General features: G+C 39.8%; 1 protein-coding gene across 1 annotated transcript in view; it reads left to right on the top strand.

Annotated features, from left to right (window-relative positions):
• MSH2 (mutS homolog 2) overlaps nt 1-21,626 on the top strand; it is a 45,935-nt gene that overhangs the window by 8,998 nt on the left and 15,311 nt on the right. Inside the window, exons 7-8 of the mRNA XM_050972490.1 lie at nt 15,422-15,621; nt 20,724-20,833. Of these exons, the coding sequence (XP_050828447.1) occupies nt 15,422-15,621; nt 20,724-20,833 (310 nt within the window). The remainder of the gene's footprint in view (nt 1-15,421; nt 15,622-20,723; nt 20,834-21,626) is intronic.

Raw genomic sequence — 21,626 nt, 5'->3', positions numbered from 1 at the left:
TCAACTGTTATGAATTTGAAAGAAGTCCACTGATAACTTCCTGTATCTTGCCCAGCTGCAGAGACATTGGAGCTGCAATTTGTTAAAAGTACTTTGCTTTAACCTCTACTAATGGGCACAGAAATGTCATAGAGACCCCTTTTCACTTACATTCTATTGCATTCTGTCTGAATGCATCTTGCTTTCAAGTACTGTTTGGAAAAGCTCAATTCTCTGAGATGAAAGCAATGTAATTTACTTGTAAGCTTCATCCTCCCAAACTTCATGCTTTTCAGAGGGTGTAGGACTGTTCTTTTTTTAATCCCAAGGAACAAGTATGATAAGAGAAGCTGTTAGTGAGATGTACTGACAGATTTAAATATCTTTTAAAAGATATGCAGTTGCCAAGTTGTTTTCTGAAGACTTTACAGTATATTGTGGTTGTTTCAAGGATTGCAAACCACAGTTTAAACCAGAAGGTGGCTTGAGAAGGAAATACCTGGACTGTTGTTCCTTTACATCTTCTTTTTCATCAAGGGGAGGTACTGATTGTTTCTTAGCTCGGAGTGTGCCATGTGGAAGGACCCCATTTAACACTAACCAGAGCAAAACTGCTCAAACCAAGCAGAACTGCCCAGGCTGGACTGGTGTTCAGTGGCTGTTTTGAAGGAAGCCTCCTGTTTTGCTTATACAGGAGGTGTTTGACTTAACTGTTGTCCCAATAGTGTAAAATTGGTGTCTGAAAGTTTTACCTTTCTGTTTTTTTTTTTTTTTTCCCCAACAAGTTAGACTGTTGTAACCCTCTGCTAAGACCTGCAGGTGGTGCAAGTCATCTTTTGGAGATAAAGGAATCCACTTCTTTCAGTAGTCTGTAATCTGCAGTGTGTTGTTAACCTCCAGGGATAAATGGAACACAGAGTTGAATCAGCAGTCCATGTTAACTATTGATACAGTAACAGCACAAATTAAAGCACATGGTGCACGTGCTTCAGATAAAATGATGTTTACTGACAGGAGCAGCTCCTGATGAGAACTGAGAAAACAGAGGCTCCTGATAGCTGCCTGTCTTGTTAGACTTGGGGTTCTGCCAGTATCCAGCTGGTTTTCCTTGATTAAAAATATAATTATCAGTCATAAATATACACAATACAGCCCTACTTCTCCTGTGTGGTGTGTTCAGAAGACAAGTACATGAGGTTCTTGCTCCTTGTCTCATAGTCAGCATATTTGAAATTGAAATGTAGTCACAGAGCCAGCATTTGCAAATACAAGTATTAATTGCATAACCAAATTGACTGCAATACAGCAGGCAGCTTCAGTATGTCATGTTTATTCTCCAGGTGCTGGAGAGTCTGAGGAATGTGGCACAGTGTAAAATAGAGCTTGTTCTGTTATGTCCTGAGAAGAGAGTTCATGCTGAATATATTTAATTTTTTTTTCTGTATTTGGGGTAAACTCTATCTGACATTTATACACACCATCAATGAAAGATTCCAGCTCACCTTTATAATGCTTTGTGTATACTGTGGTTGAACCTCTTATGTGCCTGTGTCCCATGGAAAAGGTGCAGGGGGTCTCAGAGGAGTTGAAGGCTGTACTCAAACATCACTTGCTCTGATCCAAGCCTATTGTGAGCTTTCCTCTCGTGTTTCTAAATATCATGCTGCATGGAAGTCACATTGTAGAAACAAATCCTGTCTCTGGCAGAGTCAGCAAGTAATACATTTGGGAAGCTTGAGGTGAATAAATGGCTAGAAGGGTAAAGTTTCCAAGTTTGTAGAACATTTTCATGCATCATGATTATTTAAGTAGCAGTTTATTTAAAACATAAAGAAAACCCTACCCTAACTTGTTGCCTTGAGACAAGAAGAAGAAACATAATCCAAGGCCCTGGCTCTCTTGGAGCACCTTGGGTGAGGCATGGGGATGGTCAAACTCTGGAATGTGTGCTCAGAGAGGTGGAGGGATCTCTGTTCTTGCTCAGTGTTTGGCTGAAACTAGCCTTGCTTTGAGCAAGGGCTGTAACCAGAGGCCTGCAGTTCCAATGGGGATTGTTCTGCTGTCAAGGTTTCACTGCTTTTGTGTTCTAACCTGCAGCTGTCCCTGCAAAGCATTGCAGACAGGCTTTGTTGCTCTTGTTCTGGTTAGCAGCTCTGCAGAGACCTTCAGTGCTTGTCAGGACCTCTGCCCAGCCACAGACTGAGCCCAGGCAGCTGCCTTAGCAGTGTGTCCTCATGGAGGGAGGGAAAATGTGACCAGCTTGGAGGTTTGTCTAAATGACCTCTTCAAAATGCATTTTGGGCACTGGGAGTGCTCCTAATGCCTCTAGGGAAGCTTCTGAAATACAGATTCAATCTGAGCAGATTTGAAGACAGAAATGTGATTTCTTATTGTCATGGAGATCATGGTGCAATAAATATTTCCCATGAAAGAAGTTGTCATTCCAGTGACATGAAAATGGTGTTGGCTTCCAGTAAGCCTCGAAAAATGTCACCTTTGTCATTCCAAAAGTTACCATCACCAAGTTCCCTAGAGAAATGTTTGGAGCTTGTAGCTCTCAATGCTTCTTCTTTAACCCTTCTCACCTCTGTTTACTGTTTTCAAAGCTACTAAAATTAGTAGCTTTGTTTTCATTTGGGTTTGCTTGTAAGACTGAGTTTGCCATTGAGTGCTGCCTAGAGACATTAAACTGGAGCTCTACTAGTCAAGCACACATCTCACAGGCCATGTCTCTAGGAAGGAATTGCCATCAAAATCCCAGGCTATCAAAACCTATCCAAAGGCTTAGATTGTTGTGTTGCAAAAATACTTATTTTAGTTTTCTTGTCTGAGGAGCTGAAAAAAGATTCCTTTCATGACACCTTTAGGTGTGGGAAAGACAGTGTTGGTGTTTGTATCCTGCTTGTTTGTATTCTGTTGTCCAGATAGTTTGTCTTCTGGGTCAGGGATCAGCAATCAGTGTTGCAGACCTGTAAATTATAGGTGGCATTGAGTGGTGCAGCACTGGAGCAGGTAGTCATAGTATCTCCTCATTGATACTTCCAGCTCACCCACTTCTTCCTGACAAGTCCTCACTTGGTACAAAATAAATAGAAGGATTAAGCTTTTAGTCATTTCTTTTGTGTCTGAGCTTTGAGGCTCAACAGAAATGAAAATTAAACTAAAATTTGATTGAAATGTCAGATTGGTTTTCAGACTTGTAAGACACGATGAAACTGCTATTTATTTAGGGAAATGTGAATCTGTGGCTGCCATACTGTTCTTTGGCTCTCATCCTGCCAAAATGAGGTGGATGGCACTTACTGCCATTGTTAGAATCTGTGTTTGGGTATTCCCAAAGTATTCCCATTCCATTAAGTTTCCATTATGGATGGAAACTTGATATGCACTGTTACAAACCTGAGGTTTGTAACAGTGTCCTTGGTAGTCACTGTTTTGAACACTGGAGACAGAAATATGGGTTGTTCTCTGTGAAATAACAGTGACCACATTACTGTTTCTGCTTTGCTCAGTTTATGTCTAAGAACATTAGAAAGGTGGCATGTTAGGACACTGCAGTGGAAGCTCTTGGCAAGAAAATTTTGTCTTGGCTTGTAATTTAATTTCATTTATCATGTGTGAGGATTATAAGAGTCTTTAATGTTTTGTTGACATACAGTTTTGAGTTCTTTAGTACAGAATGAATGCAAATGAAGAAATATTTGTTTTTCAACAGCTAAGAAATAGAACTTTGTTCAGTATGCTCTGAGTTTGCACAAGCTTAAAGAAATGCACAGGTTAGCAATTTAAAAGGGTACTAATGGTGATGGAGTAGTGTAATAAATGTAACCTCTTAATTTTAATAATGTATGGAAACTTGTAATGAATAAAGCCCAAAAAAAGAGTAATGAAAATACCTTTTCCTCAGCTGACTCTAGTCTTTGAAGACCATGCAGTAATACACTTTTATCACTGTATCCCAAAATGCCATATGTAATTAAAAAGCAAGAGTGGCAGAAAACCTCCATGGTTTAAGGCATTAAGCTGGGAAACAGCCTCTGCTGCTTTCCAGCTTGGGTTGCTCTGGCAGGTTTTGGGTGGAGCAGTTTCACTCTGTGGGGTTAATGAAGGTGCCCATGACTGGGTGGTATTTGGTGAGTCCTTGCTCCATCCTCTTCATTGTTCTTTGTTACCATATAATAAATGGAGGTTTATTAGGAATTCCTAAAAGATAGGCACTTCTTGTTTTGTCTCCAAGCATAAATACTGTGTTGCTCTTGTCTTTATTCAAATTAGGATCTTGTTGCCTTCATGTCCTTGACACTTGCTCACACTCTCTGTGCTGTTTGTAGGGTTTCTTGGCTCTTCAGGATGTAGTGTGAAGGTTTTTCATTTGTTGTTGACTCTTGTGCACCATGCAGCAGCCTGTGGCCTTGAGTTATTTCATGGATGGCTTGCACTTGAAATCACTTTAAATCAAAATGTTCAATAATTCTTCCCTGACTGTGGACTGCCACCTGTTCCCTTGTAATTGGCACTGGTGTTCCTGTAGCTGACTCCTTCATCTTTTGATGGGGAGTTTATCATGCTTAAACAACCAAAGGTGTCATGTTGGATAGCAGATAATCCAGAAAAACTGCAGTTGGCAAAAGGGGCACTCCATGACTCCTACTTCCTTTTTTTTTTTTTTTTTTTTCTCTCAGCTAAAGATCAGTTTGATTTGGCTTGTTCACCTGATGAAAACTAGTCCATGAAAAAGTGAGGAAAGTTGTCATTCTAAATTAATCCACGAGTTTCTATTCTCATGAACATCCTAAGTGCAGATCAGCCAGTACCAGAAAACAGGATTTTTGTTCAGATTTAATAATATGACTTGATCTTGCTTTCTGCTGGTACAAAAGCATGTGTGGGTTGCCTAGCTATTTTGCATTGTGACTGCTTTAGAGATTATGCCATTTGATTTATGTTGAGAGTCAGATTGCCTGACTGGCTACAGGAGGATAGAATGGATATCTGCCTATCCTTGGATTGGAACAGTGAATGTGTGAAATGGAGCTGTGCACTACCATTGCTCAATAAAACTGCTGCTTTCCTGACAAATTAGCTGTGAAGATGCTGTTAGAATATTTTTAGCTCTTACAGAAAACAGACAATGAAAATTTTATGAAAAAGACTATATGCATGGAAATAAACATTGGGAAGACAAAAAATGCATCTCTGACAAAGATTTTGGAAGATATTTCTTGTTTTATGAGCTATCATCATATCACTTTTGTCTGTACAGTTCCTTGAGGGCAAAAGACTGCTTAGTCCAGCAAGATTGCAGTGGGGTTTGAGGTGGGAAAGGATTTGCTGTGTTGAATATTCAAAATTCAGCTTTGCTGATAGATACTCTTTTTTTTCTTCTATAAACATGCATGTTTGAAAGTTGGGAATGCTTGTTTATCATTCTGTGAAGTAGTGTGTTACTATAAGGTGAGAATTTCCCCTTTTTATGCCAGTTCCTCTTCTGATAAGCTGTTTAATTCATTAGGGATAATAATTGTGTTATTCCTCAGCTGTGAAAGAGGAGGGGAGGGGAATTGAATCTCTTTAGTTTTGTGCTGTTATGTAAAACTAGTTTGAGTGGCAGTTCTTGGTAATAATTAAAAAGTACTTTGTTCTTATTTGGCAAATCCAGCTTTTGAGAAAAGGAAGTAATGGTTTGTTTTCCTTGTCTATCAGTTAGATAGTGACTGCTACTGTATGTAACACAGCCAGGCTGAGGAGTGGGAAATAAAAGACACCTGGTTCTGGTTTGAGGTGTGGCTGGGGTGATTGTGTCGGTGCAGTTTGGATGAACAGGTGTATGAAAGTTTCTCCGGAGTCTAGACAGGAGCAGTACTCCTTGTTTGAAATGCTCTGATGTTTTCAGGACCTGAGCTTTGTAGAGCCAGGGCTGTTCTGCCATGGGAGTGTGGAGTAGTCCTGGCCATGAGGTGGTGGCAGGGAGATGTCCCTGTGTCCCTGCTGCAGGGCATAGGTGGCCTTCAGCCTCACCTGGAGGGAAGCAGTGGCAGCCCTGGCAAGCTCTGGTCACCTCCTGCCTGCAGAAATGCTCCTGCAGGAGCCCTCTGCACTCCTGTGAAACAGAGCTGCCTGCAGCTCCTGGCCACGGGCAGGGTGCTGGTTAATGGGCAGTGCTGCCAGCCTTGCCTTGTGAATGAAGGAAAGGTGATTCCTCCTTCTCCTCCTTCTTTCTCCTTCTCCTCCTTCTTTCTCCTCCTCCTCCTTCTTCCTCCTCCTTCTTCCTCCTCCTTCTTTCTCCTCCTTCTTTCTCCTCCTTCTTTCTCCTTCTCCTCCTCCTTTGAATTTCTGTGCCTGCCTCCCAGTCCTGCACTTGCTCCTTAGTTCTGGCTGGAGGAGGCCAAGCAGAGCTCTGCTGCTGTGCTGCTGCTTTATTTCATGTTCTTCAGTGGGATGCCAGGCACTCACTTTCCTCAGGCTCTGAAAATATTGCTGCAGTCTGCTTCAGGAGCAAAGTCTTAATTGCATCAAGTGGTACTTTGCTGACAAGAATTAAGACCAAATATTTTATTTTTCTGCTGAAGAATTGTTTTCTTCTTTACTCTGCTTGACCTGCTGAGGTCAGAAAGTTCATAAGCTCTTGTGCAAAAATAATGAATTATTGGTAACAGCAGACTTGGATAATATCCTGTGGGGAAAATACCCCAATGTTATTTTAACTGCTTTTCCTGATAATCTTGTCTTATTTTGCCTCATAGTCAATACATACAGTTTACAATGATTGATTTCTGTAAAAAATTTTCATGCTTGATTTTTATAAAGAAATAGTTACTTTGTGCCTGGTACCCCTGATAGAATCCCAGAGCTTTAATTTGCTCCCTAGCCTTTGACATAATACTCAAATAGTGTATTCAGAAATTCATGTAGGATGGTAAAGAGTCTGTTGCTTCCCTGATCCATATTAATTTTATGTTATATAAATGTAACTGATTTAGAGGAGTGTGAACTCTGTTCATTTGGAAGACTGCATGAAATTACAAAATTTCTCTGAAAATGGACTATTCTGAAGTTAGAAATATCCATTACTGTTATCATGGTAGGATGGTTTAGGGACTAATTAGGGAAACTAGAAAAGGCATGGGACTGATATTTGGCTGTGTCTTTCTGTTATATTGTTTAATATTACAGGTTTAAGAGCAGGGAGCATGATCTGTGCAGCTGCTTAGAAGCACACTGTGTACCCAGAGCTCTGGGAAGTGTGTGCAGTTTGATTTCTGTGGCTCTCCTAGGGTCTAAAGCTGCTCTTCAAACCTTGCACTCCATATTACAAGGGATTATACTTCAGCAGGGCTGTGAAAACCAGGATATTCATGGACTCTTCAAGTTACATTTAAGATTAAAGGACAGTAGGAGTGGGTTCTGAGGAGCTGCACTGTTACAGTGGAGTGAAAGGCAGTTGTTAGTGCTCAATGCTTTCTGAGGGCTTCAGATCCCTGCCTGCAGACAGATCCTTGGTTTAGTTCACTTAAAACTTGGTGGGGAGAGTATGGCAGGCAGAAGAGCAGTGGGTAGCAGCCCTGCCTCACACTTCTCCTGGTGGCAGTGCTGCTTTCTGCCACCTTGGAAGTGCTGCTGGGACAGGGGCTTGAGGGCATCATTTCCAAGCCACATCAGGACACAGCTGGGCTTGTCCACAGCTGTCAGGGTCACCCAGGGTGAGGTGGTTCAGGGGAGCCAGAGGTGAAGAGCAAACCCAGCCACAGCAAATGAAGATGTGTGTTTGAGGAGGGGGCTGCAGCTGGGAGCATCCCCTCAGTGGCAAGCTGAGGTGGCCACGGGTGTCTCTCCTAGGTTTTGTTCCTCTCCCAGGTTTTGTTCCTCTCCTAGGTTTGTTCCTCTCCCAGGTTTTGTTCCCCCACACTTTGTGTCTGGGCTGTGGGCAGAGCAGGACAGCTCCGGCTGTACCCCTGAGCCAGCTCCTCTTTGGTCTCTCTGACTTCTTTGTTTCAGCAGAGGGGAAGTTTTGGTGCTCTGTTTGGGTCTAGAGCTGTGAATGATTGCAAAATCTTTTAAGAAGCTGCAGAGGTGATCAGAGTCCAAGGAATGCTGTCATCTTCCTGGGGTGACAGCATCATCTCTCTAAGAACACAGGCATTACAGGGAAAGTGTGAAGTGCATCCCCCTGGGGCTCTTTGTTCCTGGTTTGCTGTTTCTGTTCATCTGCTATATGATACAATATCTTCTCATTTGTTAAAAGCCTGCAATTTCACATCCCTCACATAAAACTGTAATGCTCTTCAGATTCTGGATTGAGGAAGAATATACATTGTTCTTCTTCACTGTCATCTTCAAAGTTTTCTTTTGTAAGCAGCTATCTTTCAGTTTAGCTTTTTGAGGGAGTTTAGGTCGTGACAGTGGTTTTCAGGGAGGGAAGCTGTGAAGTAATTTGATAATATAAAAACATTCAGAAACTGAGGAAACAAAACCAACTTTGTGCTCACGTGGCAGGAGGAGACAGTGACATGTTCAGGCAAGGGTGGGTGGGAAAGGTTTTGAGCCATTTAGCATGGAGGGGAGTCCCTGTGAAAGTGCAGGCTGCTCTTTTCTTGGCAGACAGTGGGAAGAAGTCTTGAATACCTGGGCACAAGCCTCCCACCTAGGTGTCTTGGGATTGTCTGGGTTGTCTGCTTCTGAATTATAGGCCCTTGTGTGTCCCTGCAAATCTGGGAGAGCTGGAGGAGAGCTTGCTCAGGTGAACAGCTTGTGATACTCACACACAAGACTTTGGACCCTGGATGATCCTGTATGGCCAAATTGGTACAAGTTCATTAAAAGAGCAGTAAGATTCTGACCCCTTGCTTGGGATATTCTGTCTCATATGTGAGAAGTGCTGGAGAGGTGTGTGTGCAACTCATCCAGAAAGAACATTCTGAGTTCTTGGAGAGTCAAAAACCTGGATTCAGATCTTGTGTCTTCAAAGTACTGGAGGAACTGGTGCCTGTTGTGAGCCCCTTCCAAGGCTGTTCCTGTGGCTTGGGTAAATGTTGCCATCACCTGGAGCTTCCAGAAACTAGAGCAACTTCTGGCTGTGCAAAGGCTCCAGCATGAGCTGAGTGGGGACTGAGAACAGTGATCCTAAAATATGATGTATGACTAAAATAAAATGGCTTTTGATGGTATTAGTCTCTCTAAAGCTGCTGGTTCTTTATTCCTCAGGGTTTGTGTTACATTTATTTCTCATTGTTTGCAAAGACTGCTCTAGTTTCATTTAAAAAGTCTTTTCTGCATAACTAAGCACTTACAAAAGCATGTGTGGGTTGCCTAGCTATTTTGCATTGTTATTTCTTTGTGCTTGTCTGAGAAATTTTGGATGTTATTTTTATGAATGCATGTTCTGATTGTCTGAGGCAAAATGACCTGGGATGGGCAGAGTGATTTTTATGCTGCTGTGTGCTGAATTACTAAAGTAATTTTTAGTTATCAGGGTTCAGATTTCTGGTTTAGGCTCTCATGTGCCAATCTTAGGTGTCTGCCTTAATGCTTCAAAGGCTGTAAAGCATACTGAAGTTCTTGGGCATGAAAAGAGCTTTGTAAATTTAAAGTCTCTACTCAGGGAGCAAACTGGATTATGGCTGATTTTTGGGAGAGAGATGATTCTTTAGGGAACGACTTGGTCACCAGGAGAAGTTCATAAAGAGAGCTTAGAGGACAGTGCCTTGCTTATTTCTGGTTAGGAAAAAAAAATTCTGGTTGGAAAAAAAGAATTTGAAGTATTTATCTACTAGAGCAACTTGCTGTAGGCTGGGCTTCCTCCAGGGTGTTAAAATGCTGTGTGCCTTGTGTGAAAAAGAAAACCCAGTTAGAACAGGTAAGGTGGTGGGTAGCATTTTACATGTCTTAGGTTAAGCATGTCCAGGGAGGATTTGCTTTGGCTACATTGGGTTAAGAAGAGATCTGAGTTTGAAAGAAACCTGAGGGAAACAAAATAATCATACGTGAGGTGTTTTTCCACTTTCCTTTGTATAAGGAAAACATGAAATTAAACTGATACAGCTGTGCATATTCTGAAGCTTGTGGTGAGATGAAAGTCTCAGTCTATTTTAAAGCAGTCCTTAATATGCTGCTTTTGTAAGTGGTATTTCATGATTAAAATTCTGCATAATTAAGTAAACAGTTGGACAGGAAAGTTGGTCTTAATCTGCAGTCAGAGAAATCCTTTAGCAGGCAGGGAATTTATGCTCTTCAGAAGACTCAGCTGTTAGATAGTCAGGGGAGTTGCAAACTTTAAAGCCTTCTTAAAAGTAAGGCAGCTGCTCCTGTAAGAAAGGGCATTCTTAGTTTATTTCAGTATTAACACTTTTCCCCATGTGTTATGTGGAATTCTTAGTACAGTTTTTTCATGAAAACATCTATTAGTAATTGGGATTTAAAGTCACTACCCTGAAGTAATAACTAAATATTTATTACTCATTATTAAATATGTATTAGTGAGTAGATATGGATCCCAGTTTCATGAAATGATAGGAAAAAACCTCAGAGTCCTTTTTTTGAGCAGAGGTGCTTGAGGGAAGTGTTTTCTTTTGTGCATGGACAGAGAGGTGCAGAGCTGTCCAGGGTTTTGTAGGATGTTGATGGAGGAGGAATTAAAACTCCAGGTGCTTTATAAGAAATCTTATTGCACACTGGTTTGTTGGGTTTTTGTTTTGTGTTGCTTTTTGGGTTTTTTTTTTATTATTTTGTTTTGTTTGGTTTTGGGGTTTATTTTTCTTTTTTTGGTTTTTGGGTTTTTTTTGGTGCTGGCCAGTCCTGCTCAGGCATTATAAAGACTCTATTCCTTCTACCTGTGGTCTTTTATTTTAGTCTGTTTAGTTATTATTTCTACACTCAGAATTCTTTTCTTTGCATGGTTAGTGTTTTCCTATTAACTTAAACTTTGATATTCTGTGCAAAAATCTAGAAATAGAATTAAACCCTCCTGACAACATCTGTGTTGAGGCACCTTAGAATGGTGATGAACATTGCTGCACAGGTGTATCCAGGGAAGCAGCAATCTCTTCTGATGTCAGGTGTGATGCAGACATCAGTGGAATGGAAGCAGTGTGTCAGGAAAGTGTGTTACATATATTAGATGGAAAAAAACAGATTTTTGTTGTCTTTTTCTGTGTGTGTGTGTGGTACATTGGCCCTCTGTCAGAAGCTGGTTCAAGAGATGCCTCCTATTAACAGTAAAACATGGGAAAAAGTGGAATGTTTTGAGTTGGAGTCTGGAATATCCAGCAGAAAGGTGGAGATGAGTGGGGTTTTTCCTCTCTCTGTCTCCCAGAGCACACCAAGCCTAATGACACTTGTGAGAGCACAGAATTCAAAGCTGGTAAACAGCCAGGGTTGTGCTTAGCTGGAATAAAGGTGGTTACTGTTCCAAATTGAAGAAAAACACTTGTGCTGAGTTTCTGTTACGTTTGCTGCAGTCTTGTTCTCTGGTTTTGCACATTTAAATAACTGTTTTGAAACAGAGATTTCCTTTATGTTCTAGTGTGGTTTCACTACTTTTAATTGTTTCTGTTATCTTGACTGTGCTGCCTTAGATCTGTGGTGGAAAGTTTTGCCCTATTTTCCTTTCCTTTTGGCTGTGTGGCAGAAATGAGTTATCTGGTGTTGTCAGCACTTGTTTGGTTACGCTTTCTTGGATTTTTAAAATTTGTTTCTTTTTGTATTTCCTTCCTCCCCCCCCTTAGTTGAACTTTATATTAAAAACAACCTGTCATCTGATTTCATTATTACTTGTCAGCATTATTCATGGCTTATGGTTGCATTACCTTTCTATTCAGCCTTGTATGTATTCTTACCAACAGAAAATTGTTATGCAAAATGTGGCATGAACACAAACCTGTCAGATGTATCTTTGTGGTTGGCAAATGTAGGGGGGAAGTCAGAACAGTACCAGGAAGGTCATGAAATGTTAGTCTAATTATCATGGTTTTGGCAGAGGAAAATTGTTCATGCTGATCTGAGAACTCTTTGAACTTGTCATTGTGGACAAAAGAGGAGGGGAAAAAATAAATTAGAGCTTTCAAAATGCCTTTGATAGGTCTTCTCCAAGAGGCTGTTGAACAAGCTGAGGGAGTCGTGGGATGAAAGTGAAGGGTTTGTTTGTGCAAAAGGCACAAACGGGGAAAAACCCCTAGACTGTGGTAAAGATAAGTTCAAGGCTACACAAGCTTTGCTTGAGATGTTCTTGAATGACTTACAGCAGCTGTGCAGAATTTAATAAGTTTTCAGAAGTGATTCTCTGCATTTATCTGTATGCTAGCATTACTGATTTTCTAAGGACCTCTTGGAAGAGAATCTAAGTTCCCTGACTTTAAACATGAGCCATGGGAGGGCAAGATAGCATCTGGTGTTGATGGTGAACTTGAATTTTGCACATTCTTGCATGTGTGAAATTGGTCATCAAAACAAGAAAAAAAAGTAGTTTTTTTATATATGAAATTTCAAAGTTGAAATAATGGAGTAGTCAGTAGTTTAAGCAGGTTGGATAAACCCAGAAAACTCTTGTTTCCTGCTGCAGGCAGGAATGGTATAATGGATAAACATTCCAAATGTGTCTTGCTTTCTTCCTGTTGCTTTTTTAAAGTGAAGAAATATTGAGATTTTTTAAAGTGAAATAAGGTGTTTTTAAACCAGAAATTTGTGCTACTTCCCTCAAAATAAAACTTGAAGGTATGTGCAGCTAGTTCCTCTTTATGGGTTGATGGTGTGATGGTATTTTGATAATGGAGAAATAATGAATAAGTTTAGAAATACTGCATAATACCTGGGAAGTGAGAGAATATAACATTAGGGCAGTACAACCTCTTGTGTGTTTGCCATGACTATAACTGCTGAAGACTAAGGAAGGTAACAGTAGGAATACATGGATTTGCTAAATGGAGAAGTTTATAATAAATCCTGCTTTGTTTTTGCCAAAGGAATTGTTTCCAGAGTACAGGACTAAAAATGACCAAGCTGCTTGGTTCCTGTGGGGAGGTTCATGTTGGGAAGTTGGTTCCTTCTCTAATCCCTTAGGGGGGAAGGAGCACATCTGGTTAGTGGGCTCGTTTTTAAGCAGTTGTATCAGGTGTCTTTAGTTTGATTCATTCTTATGGCTGTTTTCCCCTCAATATTTAAACAATGTCTGGTCTTTAAAAGCTGGGGTTGGTCGCTGGTTGCTGCTGGCACTTCTGAGAGTAGAGTTTGTGCAGTGAGCCCTAAGTGAGGTGTGCTGGGTAAATGGAGAGGATTTGTGACAAACATGGCAATGTATCTGCTGTGATGAGATTGTGTAGTTCTTGTTATTCCTCCACACCATTTGACAGAAGTCTGAAAGCTAGAAATCATGCTCAGAAACACCAACATCACCGAATTGCTTGGCTTTTAGGATGTTTCTCATACAAGTCCTGTTCTGTGTTCTTGCAGTAGGTATCTTCAATGTTTTCCTGTCTGTTTCTGACAAGCTCTGTGTACATGCTGAAACTTTAATGTTTCTTTTGGCAGTAATGCCAGTCTCTCTATTTATGTGTTAAGGCCGTAGTTGAATGGATAAATGTAGAGGTAGGATCCTTCTCTCATCTTTTTCATTGATTTTTTTTTTTTTTTTGGTATAATAGAGAAGATTCACTGGAGTGTGGGGGTAGAATACTTTTTGAAACAGAAGGATTTTTTTCTATACAGAAATGTACAGACCTGTCCAGGGCTCTCTACCTCTTGTGTTGCTTTAGCCAAAGCCTTTGTTTCCTGTCTTTGCTAATTACCTGAGGCAGTGGACTGTGTTAACCCCTGTGTAGTGCTGCCAGTGTCTGGCACTCTGCACAGCACTGCAGAGTGTAATGTAGAGATTGCTGCTGTCAGAATGACAAAAAAATTGTCATTTCCAATGCAGTTTGCAAGTGCAGATGTTACTGTAATTGAAACAAATGTTTTTTCTGCCAGTAAGCAAACCAGCAGGAATAATGTGGTGGAAGCTGTCCTTTCCTTGCTTGCATGTCCCTAGATAAAATTAACTTCTCTGCTGAAGCAAAGATATTGATAGATATTACTAACCAGAAATCAGCACAGAATGTAATGTGGGGAGGTCTCTGAAGGAGGGAGAGCTCTTCCCTGGTGTTCTGAAAGTGTGATCAAAGAACACTGACCTTCCCAGCATTCCAAAATTAACAGTTTTCGACTTCTTTTTTTAACTGCAAATGCAAAATGTGTAGAGATGGCAATATTAACTGATGCAAAAACCCCCAAAAAAGTATGAAAATGTCCTTGCATTCTAGTGGAGAAATACAATTTAATGCTATGTCACTTTTTGTTGAGATTTGTGCTTGCTTTGAGTGATTAAAAGAATATTTATTTCACTATTTTAAAGCCCCCATACATAAAATTAAAAAAAAAATCCAAACAGGAAAAAACCCCAACAAAACACCCCACCAAAATGTCAGGGAGCAGCAGCAAGAGAAGGCAAGCTGGGAGTCAGGGGTGACAGGGCTGGCAGACAGAACCCTCATTGATAAGAATGCAGTCCCCCAGTGCCTGCCACGAGGCAGACAGTAGTTTGGAATTAGTTGGCATGGATTTACAGAGGGAAAATTGTGGCTGGCTAACCCAGTAAGCTTCTACAATAGATAAAGTAGGTGGTTGGATAAGGGAAGACGAGGAAATGTTGCTTACTGTGCCTTGAGCTGTCGCTGTCTCCTGTTACATCTCACAAAGCAGGGGCTGGGTCAGTAGAGGATCACTGATCAGTGCAGGGTGCACTGAGAGCTCTCCCAGCTGCCAGGTTCAGGGGCATGCAGTCCCCATGGAGGTCAGTCACAAGGGCTCTGTTCCAGGGGTTGACACTGGGGCCATCCTTGACGATGCCCAGGATGTGCAGCTGGCTGTAGCTGTGGCCCTGCTTTGAGCAGGGGTTGGAGTGGTCAGTACCCAGAGGTGCTTTCCCATCCTGGGGTCCAGACTTGCACAGCTGCACAGTGTCCATGTTGGCCTTGACCACAGGGAGAGAAACTCTGCCAGCAGTGGGGGGTATTTCTCCTGCTTAATACCTCTTATTCCACAGACTACTGGAAGACTTTTTTGCTAGTGAAGGGAAAGGATTAAACTCAAAGTCATTTCTGAGTCAGCTTTACCTACAGAATAGATTTTGGTATTTGCACTTGGAACAATTGCAAATACCAGCAATTGCACTCCAGTGCTGTTCATTAGAAACCCTTACTGTTCAAAACTACAGAAGCTTGACAAGGGTTAAATCTCCTTGCTTTCTCAGCTTATGTGTTGTCCTGTTTTCATTTGTTTTTGGCTTTTTTTTTACCAGGGAAGCTGGCCAGTGGATACAGCCACAGAGAAAATACAGACAGAAACTGTCAGATAACTGGTGGTATAGAAGAATTGCAGATCATGCCATGCTAATTGTGGTTATGAATTTCTCATGTAGGTTGAATTTGGTTGAAGCTTTTGTGATGGATCCAGAGCTACGTCAGTGCCTTCAGGAAGATCTGTTACGTCGCTTTCCAGACCTCAACCGGCTGGCAAAGAAATTTCAGAGACAAGCAGCAAACTTACAAGACTGTTACCGAATGTTCCAGGCCATCAATCAACTGCCTAATGTTGTACAAGCTCTAGAGAAACATGAAGGTATTGCTACCCCCATCTATTCCCAATGTTTTGGGGTGTACTGATGATGCAAAGAAATAGAATGTAGCTTTCCAAAAATTTGATCCAAAGATTTTCCAAATCTTTTTTTCTCAGTGTGCTTAGGTTGCAGAAATAAAGCTTAAACACATTTAAATTTTAAATGAGCTGAAATTCCAAAATGCCAATCAGATACTTAAGAATATTCATGGCCAAATCTTTGCAGGAAAATGTGTTCCAATTAATGTGTAGCTGAGATGCTTGAACTGTTGGGTGGTGGTGTGGGAATCTTTGACATGGACTTGTCTCTAGGAATTCCTGACCAACTGTGGGTGTGCTGTGATCTTACAAACAAGATGCCATTGATACAGTAGTGTTGTCATCCACTTTGGGTTGTAATTACACACAAAATCTCCCCAGTTTAAGTATTAGTGGTATAACTCAAATGGCTTTTTTCTAATCATAATTCTTCTGTGTTTGATACAAGTAACATGGCAGGATTTCCTCCAGTCCTCATTAGTAGGAAGCACAATGCTATGAGAAGCAAGTCTAGAAAGTACAAAAGCTGCTATTTTTTTTTCCTTTTCTGTGTATTACCAAGAAAATGCAAAATATGATCAGCATTCAATTTAGCAATAGCAGTTATAACCTACCAGAAAGCTCATTTCTACTGAAGCCCATTAATTTGTTAGAAATTCCCTCTGTGTGAAGCAAGCACTAAAGCCTGAAAAACAAATGTTGTTTGAAATGGTATGGTTACAAAAATTTCTTTCCTCTATTTGAGTAGAAAATAAAGCTACCCAGTGTCTTATGCTTTTCTGTACTACAGTTTTACAACTTCAAGTAATGAAACTTCTACAATATTAATCTTAAAATAAAACAGGTTTTGGTTATTGTCTGTGTTATTTCCAAGAGCAGTTAAGATCTGAAACTCTGAAGGAGCTGACAGATGTAACTCTTTTGCTTGTTTTTGTTTTTAAAGAGCTGTCACTCTTCAGCTGCCTCAGTTGTGTCCATTTTGCTTTTCCAAACAGACTCTGGTTGTTTTAGCCTTGACATGGAGCTCTTGGCTTCCCATCCTATACTGAGGTTTTAGTTCAGAATGCTGGCTTCCTGTCTTCATTTCTTTTTATATTAGTTGCCATTTGGGTATCAGCAGAGTTCCTGTGTCATACCCCTGGGGTAGGAAAACAATTCCATTTTTAGAATTTTGAGGAGCAAGTGTGTAAGGCAAATGCTAAGCTCACCATATGGAAAAGTTAATAGACTGCAAAAGGTTCTTCCTGTTCTACACATGAATCAGTTGGACTTAGTAGGGCAATCACCAGCAGTATATTAAAGATAGTTTAAAATAGGTAGTGTGTTATTTTTATTTTTCTTTGTACTTGTGCCACCTGTTCAAAGTACATGAATGGTCTGGTAATTTTCAATGTACATGAGTGATTCAGACTGGATCTGGTAATTTCTTTCTTTCTGACTGTACAGAATGTTATATCTCCTCAAGGGGTGGAAAGTCAGATTTTTGACAATTCTGAGTATGTGCCAGTTTCAGAACTCCCTTGCCTATGAATGGCTGTGGGGATATAGAGCAGCTATGGGGATAAAGAACAACCAGAAAGCCATCAGCTGTGACTGTCTTTCCCTCAAAGGAAGAATTCTTTTGTTCAAGTCCTTGTTTTTATGGATGGTGAAAGGTGAGGAGGGGGGTGATGAGTGAAGATGGCTTTTTTCTGGTTTGGCCATAAGAAGTCTGCATAAGATGGGAAAGAACTCTGAGTCATCAAATCATTTTGCTCTAGCTGGCAAAAGGGAGCAGTTGTTCATTACTCAGATTGCTGGGGCATGAAATTTGGGTCCTTACAAGGTTTCTGTCTTCAAGAAGCTGCTGAAGCATCTTCCTTCCCATCTCAAACAAACACTCTTTAAGTCTGTAAATATGCAGGATGCAGGAATTGTGTGCTGGGTGTCAGGTGTGTTTTTACCATGCTGTATACAGTGACTGAATATCCCTTACTGCTTGTTTGAGTCCTGTTCTTTCCCAGACTGTTGTAGTGATGTCTTACAGCCTGTTGTGATCAAACTTGGCTGTTTCCCATCCTTTGTCATATCCAACTGATTATTCTTTATTCATAGTGGAAACACATTTATCTATCAACGTGTCATCTTACTCAGCATTGCATTTTACTTCATTTCTATTAGCCCGGTTTTCAAAGTGTTGATCTATTTCTGATTTATCTTATTTCAGTATAAGCTACCGATAGCTTCCATATTGTATATTTTAGTGACACTTAAAAGCAACTTCTTTTCTGCATTAATATGAAGTCATAAATCTTAAAAAGATAAATGCTTCTGTTAGCCCTGGAGGAACTGATGTCCTTTCAGCTTGTTCATCTTTTGCAAGTGGGTGATGTCCTCTATATCTGCACTCTTATGGCATAAACCTTACACCTTGGCACCTCCTGTGACACCATGCTGAATGCTTTAGAAGAGCCCAGACTAGGTCTGCAGAGTCCCCTTTGTCTCCCCTTTGTCTACAGGTAGATAATATCCATATGGTGCAACATCTGTCTGAAATTCAGTGTTTCAGACAGATGTTGCACCATATGGATATTATCTACCTGTAGAAAACCTATACTGTATTTTATCCCAGTTTCCATTGTTCTTTTCCTTTTATCCCACTTTCCATTGCACTATCAAAATGACTGGTGCACTTAATCATTGGGATTTGTCTGTTTTGCCTGGATAGAGCAGTGTCATTTTGCTGCCAGACTAACTGTGTGTTTCAAGTCTGAAGATTAGTGTTTTATTTTAATTGCCAGACAACATTTTTAAACCATATTAATAGTCAAGTCTTTAACATGTGTAATAAACACTTGTCTGTGCTTCAGTAAGTAAATTATGGTTTAAATTAAAAACTGCACCTGGGCACAGATAGGCTCTGTGATCAATGTGCTTCTCTGCTTTTGATGGTGCATGGCTCTATTAGTTTTTCTCTCAGTGGTTACTTTCCATCCTAATAATGTTGAGTAGGTGCAAAAGAACATTTTTTTTTTACTATGCATCTTTTCTATGAGTTAATGAATACAGGTGCAAGACATGTTGGAGTTTAATTTAGGATTTTTCAGTGGTATTTCTTGCTCATATTCTTGTAATGCCAGGTGTTTTAGGAAAAGCATGTGCAAGTAACTTTTGTAAACCCCCATTATTTGCTGACTCCACTGTTTTACTTCCTTCAAGTGCTGGATCCCAAGTTTGAAGTTGGATTAAAAGTGAAAATAAATTTTGCAGTGTATCAGTTGGACCCATATAAATGAATGTATATAAATACATCAGTATTTTATTGACTTAATAAATTAATGTGTTCTGATTTTAATATATTCCAACTTTTGAATGTGACATCTCCCTATAGTGTCCGAGGTGTGCCCTTCAAGTTTAAATAATGAAATGGCATCATGAAACTTCCCTACTCAAGAAAACAAATTAAAATAGCTACTTGAAGTTCAAGCATGATTGTTTTTCATTGATTCAGGAATATTGAAGCTCATTTCATTGTGTGTGCCATGTATTCTCTCAGCTGGAGCACTGGGAGCTGCTACGCCCACTCTGGACAAGCATGGACATGAGACTTTTTCTGCTCTTCAGTCTCTTTCTCTGTTAACTGCTTTTATTTATAGGTTTGTTTAGATGAGTCTTCTTACAGGAGGGGAAAAAAACCCAAGATATTAAGAGAGCAAGCAAGAAATTTGGAATTGAAAACAATCTTTATTTCATATCGCTTGGTTTTGAATATTTTTAGTCAGCAGAAAACTCCCATTTTCTGCAAGTCCAGTAATCTCTCAACAATATGTAATTTTTTTCACTATTAATAGATGTTAGTTTAGAGCTTTCACTTTAAAACTTTGAGGAACTGGGGAAGCAAAAAGGCATGGTAGGAAAAGAAATGAAACCAAACTTTTTCTTTCTACTTCAACTAAGAGAGGAGAGATTCACTTGGGTAATCGTGTCCTCACTGTGTAACTTCTATAAATTTCTGTGTCACTTTTTCTATAAATTTCTATGGCACTTTTTCTTAGGAAAGGCTAGGACTTTTTTCTTAGTCTGGTAAGAAATTGAGAGGCTCTGGAATATCCAGAGCTTGATTCTGTATTTCTCTGTTCATGTGCAAAGCCTTGCCTGTAAACATTAGAGGCAGCAACATGATTCTGTACATAATTCAGTGAGTCTAAGCTCATAGTATTGGATTCATTTTGTGCCATTTTTTGTAAATCATATAGTCAATAATGCTAATTTTCTGTGATTAAATGATAACGTGAAGTGGCTGCAAAGATATAAACATGCATTTACTGACAGAAAATTTCCACAGCTGGCTGCTGGATATAGGTGCTTATTTGTAGCTTATGTGTACTTGCACAAAATACTTCCTTCACAAATTTGGCAATATCTGTGCATGTTAATTTAACTGTGAGCTGCTCTTGGTGTTCAATGCTTTTGGTGCGCCATGGACTTCCAGCCAATATGTGTTCCATGCAGTTTGATTTGGTGCTACAGAGTATCTCTGTTCATTTGGATGCCTTCCTGTCTAGTGGAAGGAAGTTACTGTAAAGATCTGGTTATAATTGGTCTTTATATGTGCTCTTTTTTTGTGGAAAACAAAAGCTGATAACATACACTTCAGTTGCTATGTCCATATTGTAATTACCAAATATTCCCAGTATTATGTAATATTTTATTAAGAAGAAATAAAAGCTGTGAGTGTGGGAGATAAGACCTACTTTTTTTGTAGAAGGCATGTCAACTTATGTGCAAGAATTGGTAATATTCAGACAATGGGTTTGCTTTTATACTGTTGTTTGTTGTTTTACTCACAGTAGAAGGGGATTAATACCCCCACTTATGAACAAGGGTGACAGAATAGGTACAAGCTTAATCAGAATGTAGATGGGATAGTGCCAATTTTAGAACAAGGTACATGTGTTTCAGTGAAATAGTCATAGCCCATCTTTGTAAAATTAACCAGCTTAGCAGTTGTGTTGTTTATCTTGGATAAGTGAATTCTGGTAAATCTGTGGGGATTTGTGAATGATAATTTTTTTTGTTCCTAACAGGAGCTCACCAGATGTTGTTGTTGGCTGTATTTATAACACCTCTTAATGATATCTGCTCTGACTTTTCAAAGTTTCTGGAGATGATAGAAACAACATTGGACATGGAAAAGGTATGAAATGTTGTGTAGGCAGAGTTTACTCAGCAGTTAAAGTTGCTTATTGAGCTTTGCAATCTGCTCTATATGAACTAAATTTAATTGATCATCTGTATTAAGTAGCTAGTGATAATTTAGCTGCATATAGAAATATATTCTGCATTTAGAAATATATGAAGGCTGTTATTAATATATCAGGGTACTCAACAGGATATTCAACCACTATCTGAAATTATCTAGCCAGTGAAAAAATGCTTTGCGTGCATTGATGTTGTGGACCTGAAACTATTTTTTAAAGATCTCATCAGTATTAAAAGTGGAGAAGTAATTTTGTCATTTCTCTACTTTGCATTTTTAAAGTTACAGTGATATGTCTCAAATCCAGAATGTAGCCCAGGGTTTGTTTATTACCTGAGGAGTCTTTTAGGATTTTCAGGTTTTTTGATTAACCAGGGGTTAGGATTATCCTAAGTGAAGGTCTCAGCTGACTGTAGAAATAAGAGAACTACCTGAATATGTGCCAGACAAGGTAGTGAGGGCCATTTGTTGAACTTGTGAGAACTGCAGTGGGTTAAAAATTTTGAATGTGCACACTTTTCTCCAAAGGCAGGAGTGCTGCCTTTTCTTTCTTTGTATTTGTTGTGCATCCATCAACTGCATTTTGCTGTTTATGGAAGGATTTGTTTGATTGACACGTTGCTGTAATTTGTGATGTATGGTAATGAAGAAATTTATAGCTTTATACCAGTTACAGACCATCTGTTGATGCAGTTTGTGTGCCCTGGGACTCTGTTTTCTTTAAAAGTAA

The sequence above is a fragment of the Serinus canaria genome, chromosome 3 (assembly GCF_022539315.1).
Source record: "Serinus canaria isolate serCan28SL12 chromosome 3, serCan2020, whole genome shotgun sequence".
Lineage (NCBI taxonomy): Eukaryota > Metazoa > Chordata > Aves > Passeriformes > Fringillidae > Serinus > Serinus canaria.
Note: the sequence above shows the minus strand (reverse complement) of the source record. Positions and strands in the feature narration are given on the sequence as shown.